Source organism: Phacochoerus africanus, chromosome 10, assembly GCF_016906955.1.
Source record: "Phacochoerus africanus isolate WHEZ1 chromosome 10, ROS_Pafr_v1, whole genome shotgun sequence".
NCBI classification, from domain to species: Eukaryota; Metazoa; Chordata; class Mammalia; order Artiodactyla; family Suidae; genus Phacochoerus; species Phacochoerus africanus.
This window is the reverse complement of record NC_062553.1, coordinates 80,670,993-80,691,051: the sequence shown is the minus strand read 5'-3', so window position 1 is coordinate 80,691,051 and position 20,059 is coordinate 80,670,993. Positions and strand designations below refer to the sequence as shown.

General features: G+C 44.5%; 1 protein-coding gene across 1 annotated transcript in view; it reads left to right on the top strand.

The window, feature by feature from the left end:
- The window catches only part of ARHGAP10 (Rho GTPase activating protein 10), a 370,863-nt gene that overhangs the window by 314,299 nt on the left and 36,505 nt on the right, over positions 1–20,059 (top strand). Inside the window, exon 20 of the mRNA XM_047799118.1 lies at positions 6,136–6,295. Within this exon, the coding sequence (XP_047655074.1) occupies positions 6,136–6,295 (160 nt within the window). The remainder of the gene's footprint in view (positions 1–6,135; positions 6,296–20,059) is intronic.

Sequence of the window (20,059 nt, the reverse complement as noted above, 5' to 3'; positions counted from 1 at the left end):
GACATTCTTTACTTTTGAGGAATTGCTCTCTCTCTCTTTTAAGTATTTCATCCTCTCAAGGTATTTCTTTTTCTGGGATCTGAATGTTAGTAATTTCACCTCTCTTTTACATATTACAAACATCTAAATCTCTGGATTTTCTTTCTGTTGAGTTTGCTATCTCCGTTTTCTTTGTGTTCATAGAAGTTGTGAGTCCATTGTGACAGAAGATTTTGTGTGTGTATGTGTGGTTAATGCAACTTGGAGGCTCCTTCTCTGCCTTCTTTCCTTTTTCTACCTCCCTCTCTGGCTCTTGCTTACTCCAGGTTCACCAGGTTGAACCAGGTGCTTTGGTTCAGAACCAGCTGTTATTTTTGTACATAAGTCTCATCCTGGGAAGGCCAGGATCTGGTGTGTTAAATCCATTTCCCAGGCAAGTGGGAACATGGTCATAGATTTTTGGCCTCCATTCAGTGGGGGGAGCATCTCCCAACTCTTCGTTCCCCATGGAGAGCCTGGTTCGACTCCTGACCCCTGCCTGGTCTGTTGACCTAGGGACACCATAGGATTTAAATGTCTGCTGTCTCTGCCGGTTTTGATGAATCCTGGAGCCAGCAGACCTTTGGTTTATGCTCCTGCTCGCTCTGAAACTGTTGCCTTTTTGCTTCTGTTTCACAGAGATAAATAACAAGTTTTAAAGTGCAGTTCTATTCTTAAATTTATTTTAAAAATTAAAATATTTCATTTTTTTTGTCATGGTTGGGCATATGTAGGAGGAGAGGTGGGTTTCTCCTTAAAATTTCATTGCCATTTTGACTGGAAATTTCTCACCAGGCCATGATTGTAAAAGTGTCACTGAGTTGTTAGTACAGTTACTGTGTTCTCAGTAGATCCTTCTTTGACCCTGGAGACTAGCTGTTTGCTAATTAGAAGCATCTAAGATTATTCTGACCTGACCAGAAGTATATTTTTGGTGGCGGAACTGCAGAGGGAATCTGCTGTTGTCTTCCATTTAACCCAAGACGTAACTGTGGGGTTTGTTAGAATTAAGTTCAGATAATGCACGTGACCTTTTCTTTTCTCTCTCTCTCTTTTTTTTTTCTTTTCTTCCTTTCTTCTTTTCTTGTACTTGTGTTCTTTTCCTTTTTTTTTCTTCTGCTAATTCATAAGCCTTGGGGAGGGGAACATGGACTAGCCTTACCAATGACGACAGCCCTTCTCTGAGGAATGACAGAAACCTTTTGTCGTTTCATGCAAATACTCCAACATTCTAAGCTAAGTAGAAAACAACAAGTAAGGAACTCAAAGGGAACTATCTCTGATTTCTTATTTTTGGCTGTGCCCCGAGCACGTAGAAGTTCCCTGGTCAGGCATTGAACCCTTGCCACAGCAGTGACAACACCAGATTCTTAACCAGCTAGGCCACCAGGAAACTCCTGTCTCTGACTTCTTAACAAAAAGTATTTGAGAGGAGGACAAAGAAAAAATGAATGAAGTGGGAATACGACTCCCAGCCTCATTCCCTCTGACAGTGCAGCAGCAAGTCTGTTTAAGTGACGAGAGCAGACTATGAAAGGAGAACATCACTTGCCATGATCAGAAGAAGAAAGTTCAACTAACTAGAGTAAAAGCTGATCAGTATGTTAAAATATAGGTGACAAACATCCTCAGTGTTATTACCTATGGTAGAGGTATCAAGTTCTTGTTCCCTCTTCCTGCTCATTTTTCTGCTGGTCATTGAAGATTGTGTTAGTCTGTCACGGAAACTAAACAGTTGTGCACATGCTCAGGGTCAGAAAGAAATTAGACGCAGTGGTGAAATCCGATAGCAGGCATGAAAGGCATGACTTCCTGAATACTTTTTTAATGAAAATCTCTGTCTGGGTGATGGGGTGAATCCTAAATCCTTATAAGAGACTACTTCTCTCTGTTTACCACAATAGCAATAATCACCATACCACCACCAACAAGGAGAAGCCTACTCCTTACATCAAAGTTCCTCCAGGATTTCCTTCCATGTCTATATCTATTCCTTTGTGCTCTCCATCCAGTGCCATGACTTCAGCTCTGCCCACACACCTCTCCTATCACAAAAGCTGTCCCAAGCCTCCCTTCTGGGCTGTGAGGGGTATAACAGCTCTCCTCCAAAGAACGTTGCCTGGATCTCTTACTGACCGACCCTTCAAACCCATCATGCCTGCAACTGGTCTGATTATCTCTCATATCCAATTCGCTCCTTGATTTTTATCCCCTATTTCAATCAATAGTTCTAAGTCCACCCTGTTACCTAAGAGCTTGAAGGTCATGGTGGGTTCCTCTTTTACCCTACCTTCATTCTCAGAGTCTGGGTGACTCTAATACCTGAATCTCTTGAATCCATATCACGTCCTTGCTTAATCCCTGCAATAACTTCCTAATGCCTGTAGCACAAACCCAGAGCCTTAGTGACATATGTGAAACCCGACACCCTACCACCTTCTGCTGTGCTGTCTGTACCTGATTGTCTTCTGTACCTTCACCTTCAGGTTAGGGACTGATTCCTCACCTTTATAAACTGGCATCTGCAGTGTACCTTTTATATCAATGGAACCTCAGTCAATTAAAGAACAGGATGAGAGATGTTTGCAGCATTAAAGGAGAGAGGATGATGATGTGAAGCTGTGTGTAGATTTTGTAACGATACCTAGAGGCTTGCTTGAGTTCTTGTTGTGGCTCAGTAGTAATGACCTCGACTAGTATCCATGAGGACGTGGGTTCAATTCCTGGCCCCGCTCAGTAGGTTAAGGATCCAGCGGCTGTGAACTGCAGTGTAGGTTGCAGACGTGGCTCTGATCTGGCTTTGATGTTGCTGTGGTACAGGCTGGCAGCTGCAGCTCTGATTCAACTCCTAGCCTGTGAATGTCCCTATGCTGTAGGTGCAGCCCTAAAAAAAAAAATAAAAAAAAAAGAAAAGAAAAGAAAAAGTACTTGGAGGCTTGTAGATTTTTTTTCCTCTTTAATTCCTAGAGGCATTGGCTTTTCTTTTTTTTTTTTTTGTCTTTTGTCTTTTGTTGTTGTTGTTGTTGTTGCTATTTCTTGGGCCGCTCCCGCGGCATATGGAGGTTCCCAGGCCAGGGGTTGAATCGGAGCTGTAGCAACCGGCCTACGCCAGAGCCACAGCAACGCGGGATCCGAGCCGAGTCTGCAACCTACACCACAGCTCACGGCAACGCCAGATCGTTAACCCACTGAGCAAGGGCAGGGATCGAACCCGCAACCTCATGGTTCCTAGTCGGATTCGTTAACCACTGCACCATGACGGGAACTCCTGGCTTTTCAATTTCATGATCTTTTATGTGGCAGTGAGTCCACAGTCAGTATATCCTGAAGCCCCTGATCCACCTGGCAGTACATGGTGTTCTCTAAGGATTGCCATGGTAATAAGACATGGTCTCCACCCTCAAAAGATGCTTGGCATAGGTGGGGACAAAAAGCAGATCTCGAAAGCATTAGGTGACATTACAGTGTAAACTTGACTCCTGCTTGCAGCTGAGAGAAAGGAGAGAACAGAGAAAGTAGTTGGCAAGAGCATATGGAGAAGGTGGGAGCTGGGCTGCGGGGAATGAAGAAGTCCTTTTCTCTTCTAGATCATGGTAGTTCTATTCTAGTGAGTTTCTTACCTTGGAGTCTGTTCATGACAAAAGCCCTCGGGCACTATTTTTGTTCATGTACTCAAATCAGCCTTGTTACTCACAGGTAATGTGTCTGTCTGTAGATGCCTGTTAACAGGTAGCACCTAAGGAAAGGGCTTGTGTGCCACTCCAAGGAAATGCAAGGTGGAAAATGATGCGGGTGTCTGACTTTAATTCTCAAGTACAAACTGGTTTCATGGGATTTTAAATCTTTATTCCAGAAATGGTCAAACATAGAATTTTTTCCAAGCTCTATAATTTTCGTACTAGTTAATATGAAGTCCTTTGCCTTTTGATGACCTGAGATTTTAGAATATTTAACTTCTAGGTGCCTGATGTTAGTGTTTCCCCCAATGCAATGATTCTTAAGGAAGACAAGCTGCTCCCTGAACAGTGAGAGGGAAGGAAATCTTGGGCATTATGGAAAGCTGGGTAAAGGATCGCTTCGTTTGATCAGTTTGTATGAACCTCTGCCCTCCTACCAATCCTCTTTTCACCAGAGGATCCGGATTGCCAGCATTTGGCAGGAAAGAAGAGAGAAATTCTCTTAGTAGCATGTGATTTAATGTGTTGGATGACAGTTTGTGTTGTATCTGTTGCTTGGGGACAGGATTGGAAGCCGTGTTGATGAGCTGGTGTATCTGGTTGTAACAACATTTCAGGTATCTTTGTCTTAAAATATTTTTTTAATGTATTTTTAAATTAATTTTTTTGGAGTATCATTGATGTAGAGTTGTACTAGTTTTAGGTGTACGGCAAAGTGAATCAGTCATACGTATAAATATATCCAGTCTTTTTGCCCATACAGGTTATTACAAACTATTGAGTAGATTTTCTTATGATGTACAGTAGGTTCTCATTAATCATCTATTTTATAGACTATGTGTTTTATTCCCACCCTCCCAATTCTTCCTTTTCCCCAATTGCTTCACCTTTGATAACCATAAGATTAGTTTTGAAATCTGTGAGTTTGTTTCTATTTTTTAAATGTTCTTTTGTATCTGTTTTTATTAGAATCCACATAAAAGTGATATCATATGATATCTGTCTTTGTCTGACTTACTTCACATAGTATGATAATCTCTAGGTCTATCACGTTGCTACATATGGCATTATTTCATTCTTTTTTATGGCTGAGTAATATTCCATCACACACACACACACACACACACACACACACACTACATCTTCTCTATCCATTCCTCTATTGATGGGCATTTTGGTTGCTTCCATGTTTTGGCTATTGTAAATAGTGCTGGTACGAACATTGAGATGCATGTGTCTTTTCAAATTTGAGTTTTCTCTGAATGTATGCCCAGGAGTGGGATTGCTGGATCACAGGGTAGTTCTCTATTTAGTTGAGAGTGACATGAAAGCAAGGAGACTCGTGAGGGAAACACCTGCCCTTCTGAGCGCTTCTCCATCTTCTGCATTTTTCATCCAGGCCCATAATGTGTACAAATGATACTAAATGTATTTCAGGGGCTCCCGTCATGGCTCAGCAGTTAATGAACCTGACTAGCATCCATGAAGATGCATCTTTGATCCCTGGCCTTGCTCAGTGGGTTAAGGATCCAGCATTGCCATGAGCTGTGGTGTAGATTGCAGATGAGGCTCAGATCCCATGTTGCTGTGGCTGTGGTGTAGGCTGGCAGCTATAGCTCTGATTCGACCCCTAGCCTGGGAACGTCCATATGCCACAGGTGCAGCCCTAAAAAGACAAAAAAAAAAAAAAAAGAATGTATTTCATCACATGGTCCTCTCTGAATGAATACATCATATAACCCTTTAAAGAAAAGCTTTTGAGTTTTGGTTGAAACTGCAGTCACTGCAGGGCCTGGTTCTTTGTAGAAAGTCCTCCCTCATGTTCACGGGGCAGTGGAAGCATCTCTGTGTCTGAGATTTAAGAAATTGGGCTATTAAATTGTAATCTGAGACACCAGTTCAGAAGACAGGGTCTCTTTCAAGTTATTTAATTTGTTATGTCCTGGGAGGTGACTGGCTGTGGCTTAAAGAGCCATCATGTGACTAGAAAGTGAGAGGCCGGACCCAGCAGGGCGGGTGTATCGCTCTGGATTGTTTTGAGGGGATCACTGATTTATGACTGCGCTCCTTTATAGATCAGGAAGTCATTGAGGCTGCCATTAAGGCTTTCATCTCCCATTTGATCTGATTTTGCTTATTGTTTTTTTCTTGTGGGGAAAACACTCCTCCCTGTGTTTCATTTCTGATTTATTTTGATCATCTTTGGTTAAAAACAAATGAACAAAAATCAAGAACAAAATTCTTTAAGATAAGACACTGGAAAAAAAAAAAAGGTAAGACACTAAAATACTCTGAGGCTGAATTGTAAAGGTAATTTTGGATGTAATTTGATTGCCTACTCAGACGGTGCTGTGGCATTATGAGGGGAATTGTTTTTTTTTTTTTTTTCCTCCTCCTCTGAGTCTTTGTTTGAATGTTGTTGCCTTTTTCTCCTCCCTAGGTGACAGTGCCAGGCTTCCTAAGGAGGACACCCCTCCCAGCAGCCTGGACTCACTTTCCTCCCCATCTTCCATGGCTGCCGCTGCGCACGGGCCCCCTGGACCAGACAGAAACCACCTTCTCGCAGATGGGGGCGGCTTTGAGGACTGGCCATCCACTGTGTAAGTAGCTGTTGTTTTGTTTTGTTTTCTCTTCTCTTTTTCCTTTCCTTTCCTTTCCTTTCCTTTCCTTTCCTTTCCTTTCCTTTCCTTTCCTTTCCTTTCCTTTCCTTTTTTGTCTTTTTAGGGCCACACCCACAGCCTATGGAAGTTCCCAGGCTAGGGGTCCAGTCAGAGCTGCAGCTGCCAGCCTACACCCCAGCCACAGCAATGCAGGATCCGAGCCACATCTGTGACCTATACCACAGCTCACGGCAACACCACATCCTTAACCCACTGAGTAAGGCCAGGAATCAGACCCGAATCCTCATGGATCCTAGTTGGGTCTGTTACTGCTGAGCCGCGACGGGAACTCAAGTAGCCATTCTTTTCTGTTTGGTGCTGGGGGGGGGGTGGTCTTCATTGGGAGTTTACTTGGCAGGCCCGAGGTCCTTTGCTCACTAATCAGTGGGGCTGCCAAAGGGAGCAGGGCCCATCAAACAGGGCCTTTCTTGAACAGGATCCCAGGATGGAAGGGATGGATAGGTGCTATTTCAAATCTGTTTTCAGTTCAATGTGTGGCAGTTTGGGGTTGTACAAAGGAAATTTCCTTCTGTCGTGTTCAGGAGGGTTTCTTGCTAGTTAGGCAAACTCAGAGAGATGCGAATGCATCTATTGTGATCAGTAGACTTTTGAAACTTTCTGTAGGATGATAGATAAGTTAGTTATGTGAATTTTTGGAGCTTTAGTCTAGTTGCACCCTGCTCTCTTTACTCCATTGGACTCTGCATAATTAACAATGAAATCAGGATGAAATACCTAATGTTTGGAGTTCCCATTGTGGCTCAGCAGGTTAAGAACCCAACATAATTGTCCGTGAGGATGAGGGTTCCATCTCCGGCCTCGCTCAATGGGTTAAGGATTTGGTATAGGTTGCAGATGAGGCTGGAATTCTGTGGCTGTGGCATAGACTGGCAGCTGCAGCTCTGATTCGACCCCTAGCCTGGGAACTTCCATGTGCTGCATGTGCGGCCCTAAAAAGAAATAAATACTTGATTTTATCTTCTCAGTTTGGTTTGGTGCCAGGCGTGTGCAGATCAGCTCAGGTGTATTAGGACAAATAATACCAGTAGAAACAACATGCCATGGACCTGGTTTGATGACATGAGGGTTTGTCTTGCTATGCTTACAGAAGCTGGGGAGTACATGCAGATTCGTGGTGGTGTGGGCTTTCAAACAAAATGCTCGGAGAAGGGAAAAAATAAAAAAAATCCACTAATAATTACATGACGTTACTTGGTTAGTCAATCAGATGACATCCAAAAAGACATTTATAATTCACCTTGAGAATATTTGGGTTTCCTGTCTTTAATGTTAATTTTTTTTTTTTTAAGATCAAAGTTGTTTAAAACCAGTCACAGATAATGATGTCATTCGACCCTAGCTGGGCATTCTTTGGTCTTTAAATGGAATTGGAAAGTGTTCTCACATTCCTTGGCTTTTTATAGTTACTGCTGGATTCACATGAAATCGTTATGAACTTATTAAGTATTAAAAGAGGCTGGGAGAAGTGGGGTATTCTGAAATTTGGGAGTGACCTGACGACTTGGAAAAATTGAACGGAAAATCAAAGTGCATCTTAAAATATGACTACACATTCTCCAGATGAGATTTTTTTTTCCCCCTCCAAGACTGTCATATACATATATTTAAATGCTGAAGACTCTGTGTTGTGGATTTAAATTACAGATTAGTCAAACATGCCTGTCATTTTTGCTGTGCTCTTTTTCAAAATAAAAATATTCTTTCAGTGGAGGGTTCCATGCAACCATGACAGCGGTTGCACTAGAATTCAGAATCTGTAATCCTGGGCACTCTAGGGGTGGAATTTGGTTGTGTGTCTCTCTGCATGTTTTGGAGTTTGGGTTTTGTTTTTTAATAGCACAAACCAGATCTCTACTTATTTTGGCCAGTAAGCATCTGTCACAGTCCGTGGAGAGCAGGGTAAGTGACATTCCGAGCCTGGATGCAGACACTGCCCAATTCATAGCACGTCTGTGGCCGAAACATGAAGCGCTTGGTATTTTTGGTCATAAATCAAATGAGGAATGGAATCCCCCAGCTTCCTATTCATACAGATTTTTAAATGTTGTGGAAAGCATTCCAACCTTGAGAGGCCCTAAGGGGAGGGGGCAAAATAAGGAGTTGAAGCAAGTGTAGAAAGGGGATTTTTGTTAGTAGGTAGACTTGCTGCTCCTGGAAGATGTTCTTTTTTTTTTTTTTTCTGGACATTGGCTAAAACTCATCTCTATTTCTCTTACGTTTGTAGAATCATTCCTGTGTATCTTTTAAAGGGTTGCCTTGTAAGCCTATTCCAGTGCAGAGTTCTCCTTAAGTCTGTGTCCCAAACCTGAGCTCAGTGAGGCCACGGTGCTGGGCCCTGCCCCAGAGGGATGCTTAGGATTAGGGGAGAGTGGGGCTGAAAATGTGCCTTTCTGCATCCTCCTGGATGGTGATTGGCACACGCTGTTACAGACTCCTGTCCCTCCCCCATGGCTCTCTGCATGTGCTGAGGTAAACAGCCTCACTGAGGAGTGTGACTGAGGGAAGTGAGAGCGTGTCCTCCTTTTCCCCCTTCCTTTTCCTGGGATTGTGTGCAGTTTCTGCCTCAGGCAGCCCTTGTGTGCCCCTTGCATACTTTCATTCCCTCTGCCTCAAATGTCTCCCTTTCTTTTTTTGCATAAGACAATACTGACCTGTCTCTAGCGTCTAACTTAGTTTTCACTGTCAGGTATTCTAGGGTTCTGGAGGATTCTGAATAATACCTTTCTCTGTCTGGGTCCACCGTTTGATGTTAGGAAACCTTTCCCTTCTAGTGTGAGTTGCCAGTTACCTTTTGTTGTTATTTGGTAGTAGCACATGTGTGTTCATCTTCATCAGTGTCTCTATCTGCCTGCCTGCTTATCTCTCTGTCTTACTCAGGTGGGGCTGCTATAACAAAAATACTTTGATAGAGTAACTTAAGAACAGCAGGAACCCATTTCCCACAGTTTTGGAGGCTGGAAGTCCAAGAACCTAGTGGCTGCATGGCTAGGATCCGGTGGGAAGTGCTTTCTGGTGGAAGGTGCTTCCGGTGGGAGGTGCTTCCGGTTTGCAGACAGCTCAGGCTCACTTCTCCTGTATCCTTTTGTGATGGAGAGCAGAGAGAGGATGCTGGCTCTCTCCTGACTTTTAGAAGGACACTAATACCATTCAGGAGGATCCCACTCTCATCTAATCCCAATTCCTCCCAAACACTCCATAGGAGTGGGTAGAGTTTCAACCTGCAAAATTTTTTCAGGGGAACACACAAATGTCAGGTTCATTATACTATGCAGTCTTTATCTTACTCCAAGATTGATCATGATTTTTTTTTGGCTGCACTTGTGGCATACAGAAGTTCCTGGGCCAGGATCAAACCCACGTCACAGTAGTGACAGTGCTGGGTCCTTTAACCACTAGGCCACCAAGAAAGGCCAATAAAACTCTTGATAGGAATTGGGTCTTATACTCTTTGAACTCTTGAGTAATAATGACATAGCTATTAATAAATATTTTATTTCTCATTTTAATTATTATGTATTTATACAAATGCTTTCCCTTTGGAAATTCCATTTTCTTTCTGTATATCATTGAATGTCTCTTAGCCAAACTATGTTTGGCTTGGTTTTTGTCTTCTTTCTTCCATATGAAAATTAAAAATGCTTCCTCTGGGAATTTCACAAAATTAGACTCACCATTTTCTGTTTATAGCATTTTATTTCCTTAGCATTTGTAAATTTTGTTTTCATTGTGTGTATGTTTCTTTTCATTTCTTTCTTTCTCTTTTTTCTTAAATTCATCATCTCTGCAGACCAGCTGTACAGTATTGATTGTAGTAGGATCTGAGTAAATCTGATAAAGATACCTTTTAATAAAATCAAAGTTGTTGTTGTGGGGTCATTCAGCCCCTACTCAGAACCTTAAAAAAGGAGGCACTGCCTGGTTTTAATCCAGAGTGGTGACTCGGGTCCAAAACTTACACTTGCCTTATCTCAGGTCCTGAAAAATGAAGCTCTAATGTATGTGGATCACAATGGACCCCGGTAGCTCTGTTGTGCAGAAGTGCCATGACCCCAGAAAGCAAGTGTACCAGGACCTACACGGCTGATATTCTGATACAGGCCGTGTATAAATACAGTGGTAGTCTCTGACAGGTAGAAAACAATACAGCAGAATTGAATTTCTTGGGTTTCTGCTGATATTTACGACTTATGGCTATTATTCACTGCAGTCAGTCAATCTGGAGCTTTTACTTACCTGTACACTCGGTAAGGTGATGGGTGACTGACTGCATTGCCAGTGAGAAACTGCGAGCTCCATCTCCTTGGAGGACATTACATCATAGGTCAGGGTATTTCAGATGTTCCCAAAGTCATTTTTTCCCCCAATAAAATAGTTTGCTCTTCAATTTTAAATGATGGAGCAGGTCCTTGACACGTAATTCTTTTAGGTTCCCTGTCACAAAAGAAGATCTCTTGTAGGAAATATCAGACATTGCTCTCTGCTTGCTCGACAGATTTCAGATGAAAACGAGCACCTCCTGCTGGCCCATGCCTCCATTCAAGATGGCAGCATCCTAGAATAGCTCTTTGTAGCTGGGGATGTTGGTACCCTGCGGTGTAACTCTATGCTCCTTCTGGCCAGGAGGGCAGTGGATCCTTCTCCCTCCCCCTCCCCACCCCCCCCCAGTGAGAGGCATGGCTTGGTTTCTCCCAAATGTGGAGATATTCCTAACACATCTGTCCTAGTTGCTGCCCTGAGCAGAGATTCATGGCTTCCCAAACCTGGGGCAAGTTGCTTGAGGTCATCACAGCATGTGTCTCCCAGGGTGGGGAGCCTGCACATGTCATCCACAGACTTGCATGCTCTCACTGGCCCATTTTTATTCTTGTCAATGTAATAACTTGCTTCCTTTAAACTGGGCAAACAAATAAAGGTTTCCCATAGACAGCTACTTGGCATTTCAAATCGCTGGACTGTTGGTTCCATGCTTGCTTTTCAGGGAGTTGATGAATTTTTTCTGGAGTTACCAGAGGACCCCTTTCATCTACCACAACATATGAATGATTTGTCTGAAGTTCAGAAAAAATGATCATCTTAAACAGTATTTTAACAGATTTTGGTGAAATTTGGTGCACACTTAGAAATTATAAGGTAGCAGTCATAGGCAAACTTTTTTTTTTCGCCTCTTCCTTTCCTCTCTGTTTCTTTCCTTTTTCCCGCTCCTCCACCCCTTTGTGGAGGGCTGCCTCCATCCATTGTTCCCAACCCTGCCAGTAGCAGTCAGTTCACCCTAGAGGTTGATGTCTTAAAATTTTATCTCTCTTATTATGATGATTATTTCAAAAGAAAATAGGGAATTTATCTTTTTTTTTTTTTTTTTAATTTTATGGCTGCACCGGAGGCATATTGACGTTCTCAGGCCAGGGATTGAATCTGAGCTGTAGCTGAAGCAATGCCAGATCCTTTAACCCACCACGCCAGGATGGGAATTGAACTCATACCTCTGTAGCAACCTGAGCCACTGCAGTCAGAGTCTTAACCCACTGTGCCATGTGGGAACTCTGCGAGTTTATTTTTTAGAAGTTTTCTCTCTTTTTTCTCACATCTGAATTTTTTTTTTTTTCTAACATGACTAAGAAGCACATATGGCTTTTGTAATAAGGGGAGAAAAACTGCAAATTTAAAGAGATCAGGAGAGGGTCTTGTTTAACCTAAGAAAAGTGAATTGCCTGTTATAGGAATTTCCAGCATCATTATTGGCTAGTCAGGAAATTGTAGCCTAATAAGGGGAGCTTTTTTTTTTTTTTGCCCTTTTTTTTTTTTCCTTTTTAGGGCCACACCCATGTTATAAGGAAATTCCCAGGCTAGGGGTTGAATTGGAGCTGTAGCTACTGGCCTATGCCACCACCACAGCCACAACAATGCAGGATCCAAACTGCGTCTGTGACCTACACCACAGCTCACTGCAGTGGTGGATCCTTAACCCACTGAGGTGAGGCCAGGGATCGAACCTGCGTCCTCATGGATACTAGTCGGGTCTGTTACCACAGAGCCACAATGGGAACTCCCAGGCAAGCACCACAGGAAGTGGTGGGTCCCCTGGCTGAGGTCTCTAGTAGAGCCAGTGTCTTTCTGTGGGAGGATGGATGCTTGGATGCTGGGAAGAGTGAGTTGGAAGCCAGCACTCTCTCCCTTCCCTAAGTGAGCACCAAGTCCCTGGTGGGTTCAGAAAGCTTGAGGCCTCAGACGGCTCAAGTGTAAGGAAGCACTTCTCCTGAGAGGTTAGCCCCTTCCGGACCTGCTGGGGGACCAGGAACTTAGAGGGGCAGGAGCTTTTGCGTCTGCAGTGGCTGGTGGTTAGAGGCTGCAGAGGAGGCTTAGTACAATAGTTCCCTGCTTGCATCTCTCAGAATTAAAGACTGTGGAGCACTGACTCTCGGGGGCCCCAGACTTGCCTGTTTTATAAATATTTCGTGTTAATCCTCACTCAGACCAGGTGGGGTAGAGATAGATTCATTTTGAAAGATAGGGGAATGGAGGCCCAAAGAAGGTAGGAGATGTGCCTCAGGACACGTGGCTGGTAAGGGCCAGAGGTGGGTTTTGCCCTGATCTGCCCACCCCTGTGATCTGTGGTTCCCTTAGACTTGTTTTACATTGCATATGGGACATGGTCGCCTTGTATCCGTCAGCTGGCCGCTGCCCTTGTTTTGCAGAGGGAGCGCTGACCCTGTGTTAAGTCATGTGGCCGTGGTTTATAATTATCTATGGGGAGTAAACACTTGAATCTGAATTGCTGCACATTCTTCCCACACCTTTGGCTGAGATCTGGCAGACTTGGAAATTCGATATTTTGCAGTGGAGCAGCATCCGTAATCTTTTGATGAGTAACATGATACCCGGGAAAGCTCTTGAAGCTGATCTCAGGGCCATGTACTTGGCCTTGGATCATCAGGCTGTTCACCTTCATTATAGCTTTTGTCCCGTGTATTTTCCTGAATCTTCTCTCCCACTTGGTATAGAAATTACACCGTAGCAACTGCCTGGCGTCCTCACACACATAACTTGTGTCTTGCTGGGGAATTTTTGGTATTTGTGTTGTGTGCTTGGCATTTGTGTGCGGCCCAGTTCACACCTTCCTCTGCTGTGCTGTAACTGTAGGTTCTGAAACGTGGAGGTTTTATCTTCAAGCCAGATTGTTGATCATTCCTATGACTTAAAAGCCCCGTAATGAAAAGTTGACTTTGCAAAATAAAAACACACGGCTGGATTCTTGTAGTAGCGTCTCCACTGTGTAAGACTCTTAAAAAAAAAAAAATCTTTTCCATTGGTCCTGTTTTGCTTTTGCTTTCCTTTTTCATTTCATCAGTTTTCGTTGTCATTTGTCATTTGCTGTGCATGGATTGGTTGGCTGTGTCTCAGTATTGAAATGCTGTTTTCTGTAAGTTGGAGGACTGTAATACAGATGTAAAGCCCTGATTTTAGAGTTAAACAGGCCTGGCTTTGCGTCCGTATCTTGCTTTTTAAAACCTTGGAGGCCTTATATAAATTCCTTAAGCCAGCTAAAGCTTAGCAAGATTATCTGCAAAGGGAGAGTGACAGCACCTGCCCCACTGGATTATTGTGAGGTTTCAAGGTACCACATGTAATAAAACCCAAACACCACTCCCCTGGGAGCCCCAGGCGGCCACCTGCTTGCCCTTTCCTTTCCTCTGAGAACCTAACTTGATATTCTCAGTTTAACTTGACCTGACTTCCTGGTTCATCAGTTATGTGATCTCCTCACTAAATGGCTCCAGGAAATCACCTCTTGCCTCCTGGAGAAGCCTTCGATGTTGACCTGAAGTTGTGTTGTTTCCAGCAGTTACAGTAGCTATTCCAGGAGGACCCAGGGCTCCTGTCCAAGCCTCGCTCTGCAGGAACCTCCTCTGTAGAAGCTTCTGAAGATAGGGCTGGTGGGGATCCAGTGAGGTTGTGGGGTTCCCCTGGGGCCTCAGCCAACTCTGAGTGTTCTGAGCAGTGTGGGAAGCTCACTTGTCACAACAGAGAACCGAGCTGAGCACCCGAGCGTTTTCTTAGCAGGGTAGTTGTGCCCCTTTCATGCTCTGCTCGTGCCCCTGTTTTCAGTGTTCTGCCCCCGAGTTGGGTAACAGCTGCCTTCCATGTATGAACTGAGCTGGCAGGAACATTCCTGTCAACTCCCCTGCAGGGTCACCAGGCTGAGATATCTACAGCCCCATTATTTCCTGAAATGAGACCTCGCAAGCGAAAGTTCAAGCCCCATGTCTGATTCCACAGTGATTATCTGGAAGGAAGATGGATAGAATTCAAGGAGTGCTTTGAGTGAAAGATTGGTCAGAGGTGTCATTCTCAGACAGTTCTTTCAGGGCAAAACCCAAGAAAGTGATCAGCCCGGGAGTGAACTTTGTAAGACAGGGGATGACTCCATGGCAGTGCCCTTCCTTGTCCAGGAGCAAAACCTCCCAGGAGCTGCAGCATTCCACCAGGTGGGGACTGAGTGTTCCACATGGCTGTGTCCAGCCTCGAAGGCCTCCGTCTTCTCTGTGTCGAGTGATTGCCTTCTATGCCCTCCTTCCTCTTCCTGCCCTGTCTCTCCTGCTGAGGACTTTTCCTCTTGGGGGGCGCAAGTTATTGTTTTTATGTGCTGGCTTGATGTATCAGCTGTCTCCCCTCGGCATGGGGGATGATCTTGAGCAAATTAGTCAAGAGAGCTGCTGCAGGAAAGCCCAGGGTGTTTGCAGGCCAGCTCCTGGCACTCATTGGAACCCCCGCCACAAAGCCAGTGAGTGGGGGAGCTGGAGCCAGGCTTCTCAAGCCCAAGGGAGTTTGCCATCATCACCTTCATCTCCCCCAACTCTCCATTACAAAACGGATTTGCATCTGGTCCATTGAATCCAAGCATCAGCAAACTGGCCCTCTGCTGCCTATTTTATATAAATACAGTTTTTGTTGTTGTTGTTTTTATGGCTGCACCCATGGCCTGTGGAAGTTCCCAGGCCAGGGATTGAATTCTAGCTGCAGTTACAACCTATGCTGCAGCTGCAGCAACACCGGATTCTTTCACCTGCTGCACCAGGCTGGGGATCGAACCCGAGACTCCACAGCAACTACAGTAGCTGCAGTCAGGTCCTTAATCCACTGCACTACAGTGGGAACTCCTGTATAAATAAAGTTGTATTGAAACATGGCCACCCTGTCATTTATATTTTGTTCATGACTGCTTTTGTGCTGCCGTGATGGCAGGGTTAAATATTTGCAAGACCTACAGCCTGAAAACCCTAAACTATTTACTGTCTGGCCTCTTACAGGAAAAGTTTCTCAGCCTCTAATCTATAAACAAAACTGATCTTTCTGGAAAAGCTGATTTTTCTTAAAAACCAGTTTCAACAACTGTGGTTAATCGCCATGTTTTAATGGGCGGTCCAAGTGATTATTAAATGTAACCCTCACAGATCTTTTCATGTCACTGACCAAAAGTTTTCTTTATGGTTTTTGGATGCCTTCAAGTGTGTGATCATAATTTCAAAAGGCTTTCAGAGTTTCAGTGTTTAAAAACTTTATTTGGGCTTATTCTTTTTACAAGTTATTGTTTAAAGTAAAAATTTTACTTTGAAATAGTTTTAGGTATACAGAAATTTACAGAGATAGTATAGAGAGTTGCCAGAAACTCTTCATCCAGCTTCCCCTATTGTTAATATCTTACACAGAAACATGGTACTTTGGTGAAAACTAAGAAATTCACATCAGTACAATACTGTTACATATAGACTTTATTTGTATTTCACTAATGTCCTTTTGTTCCAGAATCCAGTCCTGGATCCTATGCAATTTTTCTGCATTTAGCAGCTTTTTTTCTCTCTCTTTTAAAGAAATTTCATACTGGAGTGTAGTTGATTTACAGTGTTGTGTTAGTTTCAGGTGTGCGGCAAAATGAATTAATTATGCATATACATATATTCATTCTTTTTCAGATTCTTTCCCCATATACATTATTAGAGAATATTGGGTAGATTTCCTGGTGCTATACAGTAGGTCCTTGCTGATTATCTATTTTATATATATTGGTATGTATATGTTAATCCCAAACTCCCAATTTATCCTTCCCTTCCCCTCTTTCCCCTTTGGTAACCATAAATTTGTTTTCTATGTCGGTGAGTTTGTTTCTGTTTTGTAAATAAGTTCATTTGTATCATTTTAGATTCCACATATAAGTGATAGCATATAATCTTTGACTTACTTCACTTAGGATGATAATCTCCAGGTCCATCCATGGTGCTACAGATGGCATTGTTTTGTTCTTTTTTGTGGCTGAGTAATATCCTATTGAGTAAATATCACCATTGGAAAAAAAAGTTGCCACTATTTGCAATAGCCAACAATTGGCAGCAATCTAAATGTCCATGATCATCTAATGGAGAAAGAAGACATTATATATGGGATGTGTGTGTGTACATATATATATACACCATCTCATATATCCATATATATACATATACCATATATATCATAGCCTAGATATATATATCATGTATACACACCCCCATATATATGCATAAATATACATACACACCATACCATATATACACTTATATGAAGGCACCCATATGTGTATATAACATATACCTGGGGAGAGGACAAGATGGCGGAGGAGTAGGGGGACACGCTCGCCCTCTCCCACAAACACAACAAAACACATCTACAGAATAAATGACTCGCACAGAACAGCAACCAATCGCTGGCAGAGGAACCTAAACTCCAATAATGGCAAGAAGTTCGTGACATTACTGGGCAGAACAGGAGAAAAGAGGAGAGTGAGAGAAGGTGAATCCGAGCGGGACGGGTGCTCCCGAAAGGGAACTGCGGAGGAGAAAGGGATCCCGCACCCTGGAAAGTCACCTACATGGGGGAAAGATCAAACGAACCGGAGGAATCTCCAGATGCAGAGAAGAGTGTAGCAGTAAATTGGAGTACGGAAAAGCCGATCAAGAACCGAAGGGACCATCTGAACTACGGGCACAGTCACCAAAAATTGAGACGCCTGGGTGGGGGCTGGACACCGAATCCTTGGCTCCGAAGGTTAGTCCCCGAGAAAGGGCTGGGGGACGCCTGGGTGGGGGCTGGGCACCGAGACCTCACCTCCGAAGCTTAGTCCCCGAGAAAGGGCCGGAGGACGCCTGGGTGGGGGCTGGGCACCGAGACCTCGGCTCCAGAGGTTAGTCCCCGAGATCGGGCTGGGGGGGGCGGGGTGGAGCGGAAACTGGGAAGTCTAGAAACCATTTGACGGGGCAGAGACTGCCTGGGAGACTGGAAAACAAAGCTGTCGCAGAGGAAGGGAGCAATACTCTAGGGGTGGGGAAGTGGAAAGCTGCATCAGAGGGAACCTGGGAGAAGAGCCTGGTCTGCGCCCGTGCTGGGGAGGGGAGAGAAGAAGGGGTGGGTCCCCACAGAATACCCCCCGTGCCACAGCAAGCTTACAGGCCCGCTAGCTAGCTGAAAGCTGTGCTTCCCAGTGCATCCCCTCCCCCCACCCTCACCACCCCCTACGCTCTCGCCGAACCTGGGGCTGCCTTCCATCCAGGAGGGCTGGCCTCAACAATTGCCTGAAGCCTACCACCACAGGGGCTGTCCCTGCACAGGCCTGCATGCCCTTTGGAGGGGCTACACTTCCACAGAGCAGCACCAAACACCACCAGCCCCCGAGAAAGGGCCTGCAGCCCAGAAAAGCTAGAACAAGCCTAGCCAGGCCGTGAATAGACCTGCCTAATTCTCAGACGGTTTTTCTGAGTCGGGCTGCCCCGGGGAGGAGCCTCTTGGATTTCCAGCGGCCCTGCTACCAGCCCAAGCCCCCAGGGGGTGCCCTAGTGGATCAGCTGCATAGGACTGCCAGCTCCAGGCAGGACCCCCTGCAGCCCAGAAAAGCTGCAACAAGCCTGGCCGAGTCGGGAAAAGATCTCAGACGGTTTTTCTGGTTTTTCCGTGTCAGGCTGCCCCGGGGAGGAGCCTCTTGGATTTCCAGCAGCCCTGCTACCAGCAAAAGCCCCCAGGGGGTGCCCTAGTGGATCAGCTGCATAGGACTGCCAGCTCCAGGCAGGACTCCCTGCAGCCCAGAAAAGCTGCAACAAGCCTGGCTGAGTCAGGAAAAGATCTCAGACGGTCTTTCTGAGTCAGGCTGCCCTGGGGAGGAGCCTCTTGGGTTTCCAGTGGCCCTGCTACCCGCCCAAGCCCCCAGGGGGTGCCACACTCCTGCGGAATACCTGCTGAGCACCACCAGCCCCCTGGAGGACCCCCTGCAGCCCAGAAAAGCTGCAACAAGCTCGGCCAGACTGTGAAAAGATCCGCCTACATTCTCAGGCCGTCCTTCTGAGTTGGGCTGCCCTAGGGAAGAGCCTCTTAGGTTCTCAGTGACCCAGATAGCTGCTCCAGCCCCCAGGGGGTGCTGCACTCCTGAGGAACAGCTGCCCAACACCGCCAACCCCCTGCAAGAACCCCACAGCCTAAAAACACCAGAGCAAGCTCTGCATGACCAAGTGAAATCTGCTACCATCGTGGTGTGGACCTCCCAGTCCTGTCTGCCCTCAGGAAGCCCTCCTTTGCTTCAAAGAAACACTGTTAGCCTCATAAACACTCCAGAAAAGCCACACTGCCTCAAAAAATATTGACCAACAACGCTAGCCCTCAGGAAATATTCCACGGCAGTGACAAGGCAAACACTGCCCGATAACGGAGAGTACAACTCCTTCAGGAGAAAGAAAACAACAACCAAGATGAAGAAGCTGAGAAACCACCCCCAGTCAAACCAACAGGAGAACTCACCTAAAACAGTCAACAATGAAACAGATCTCTGCAGTCTGACAGACCTGGAGTTCAAAAGAGAAATAGTGAAAATACTGAAGGAATTAAGAGAAAATATGAACACTAATGCAGATACCCTCAGAAAGGAACTAGAAAATATAAGGAGGAGCCAAGAAAAACTAGAACATTCATTTGCAGAGATGCAAACGGAACTAAGGACAGTAAAAACCAGAATGAATAATGCAGAAGAATGAATCAGTGATATGGAAGATAGAATAATGGAAATCACTCAATCCGGTCAACAGACAGAAAACCGAATCAAAAAACTGGAAAGCAATATAAGAGACCTATGGGATAATATAAAGCAGGCCAATCTACGCATAATAGGAATTCCAGAAGGAGTAGAAAAAGATAAGGGGATGGAAAATATATTTGAAGAAATTATCGCTGGAAACTTCCCAAATCTAAAGGATGCTGGGTTCAAGATACAAGAAGCACAGAGGGCCCCAAACAAACTGAACCCAAATAGACCCACAGCAAGACACATCATAATAAAAATGCCAAAGTTAGTGATAAAGAGAGGATCCTAAAGGCAGCAAGAGAAAAGCAGAATGTTACCTACAAGGGAACCCCCATAAGAATATCAGCTGACTTCTCTACAGAAACACTACAGGCCAGGAGGGAATGGCAAGAGATATTTAAAGTGCTAAAAGGAAAAAATATGCAACCTAGAATACTCTATCCAGCAAGAATATCATTTAAAATAGAAGGGGAAATAAAAATTTTTTCCAACAAACAAAAACTTAAAGAATACTGCAACACAAAACCCAGGTTAAAGGAAATATTGAAAGGGCTTCTCTAAACCAAAAAGAAAGGAAGGAAAGGGAAGAAAAA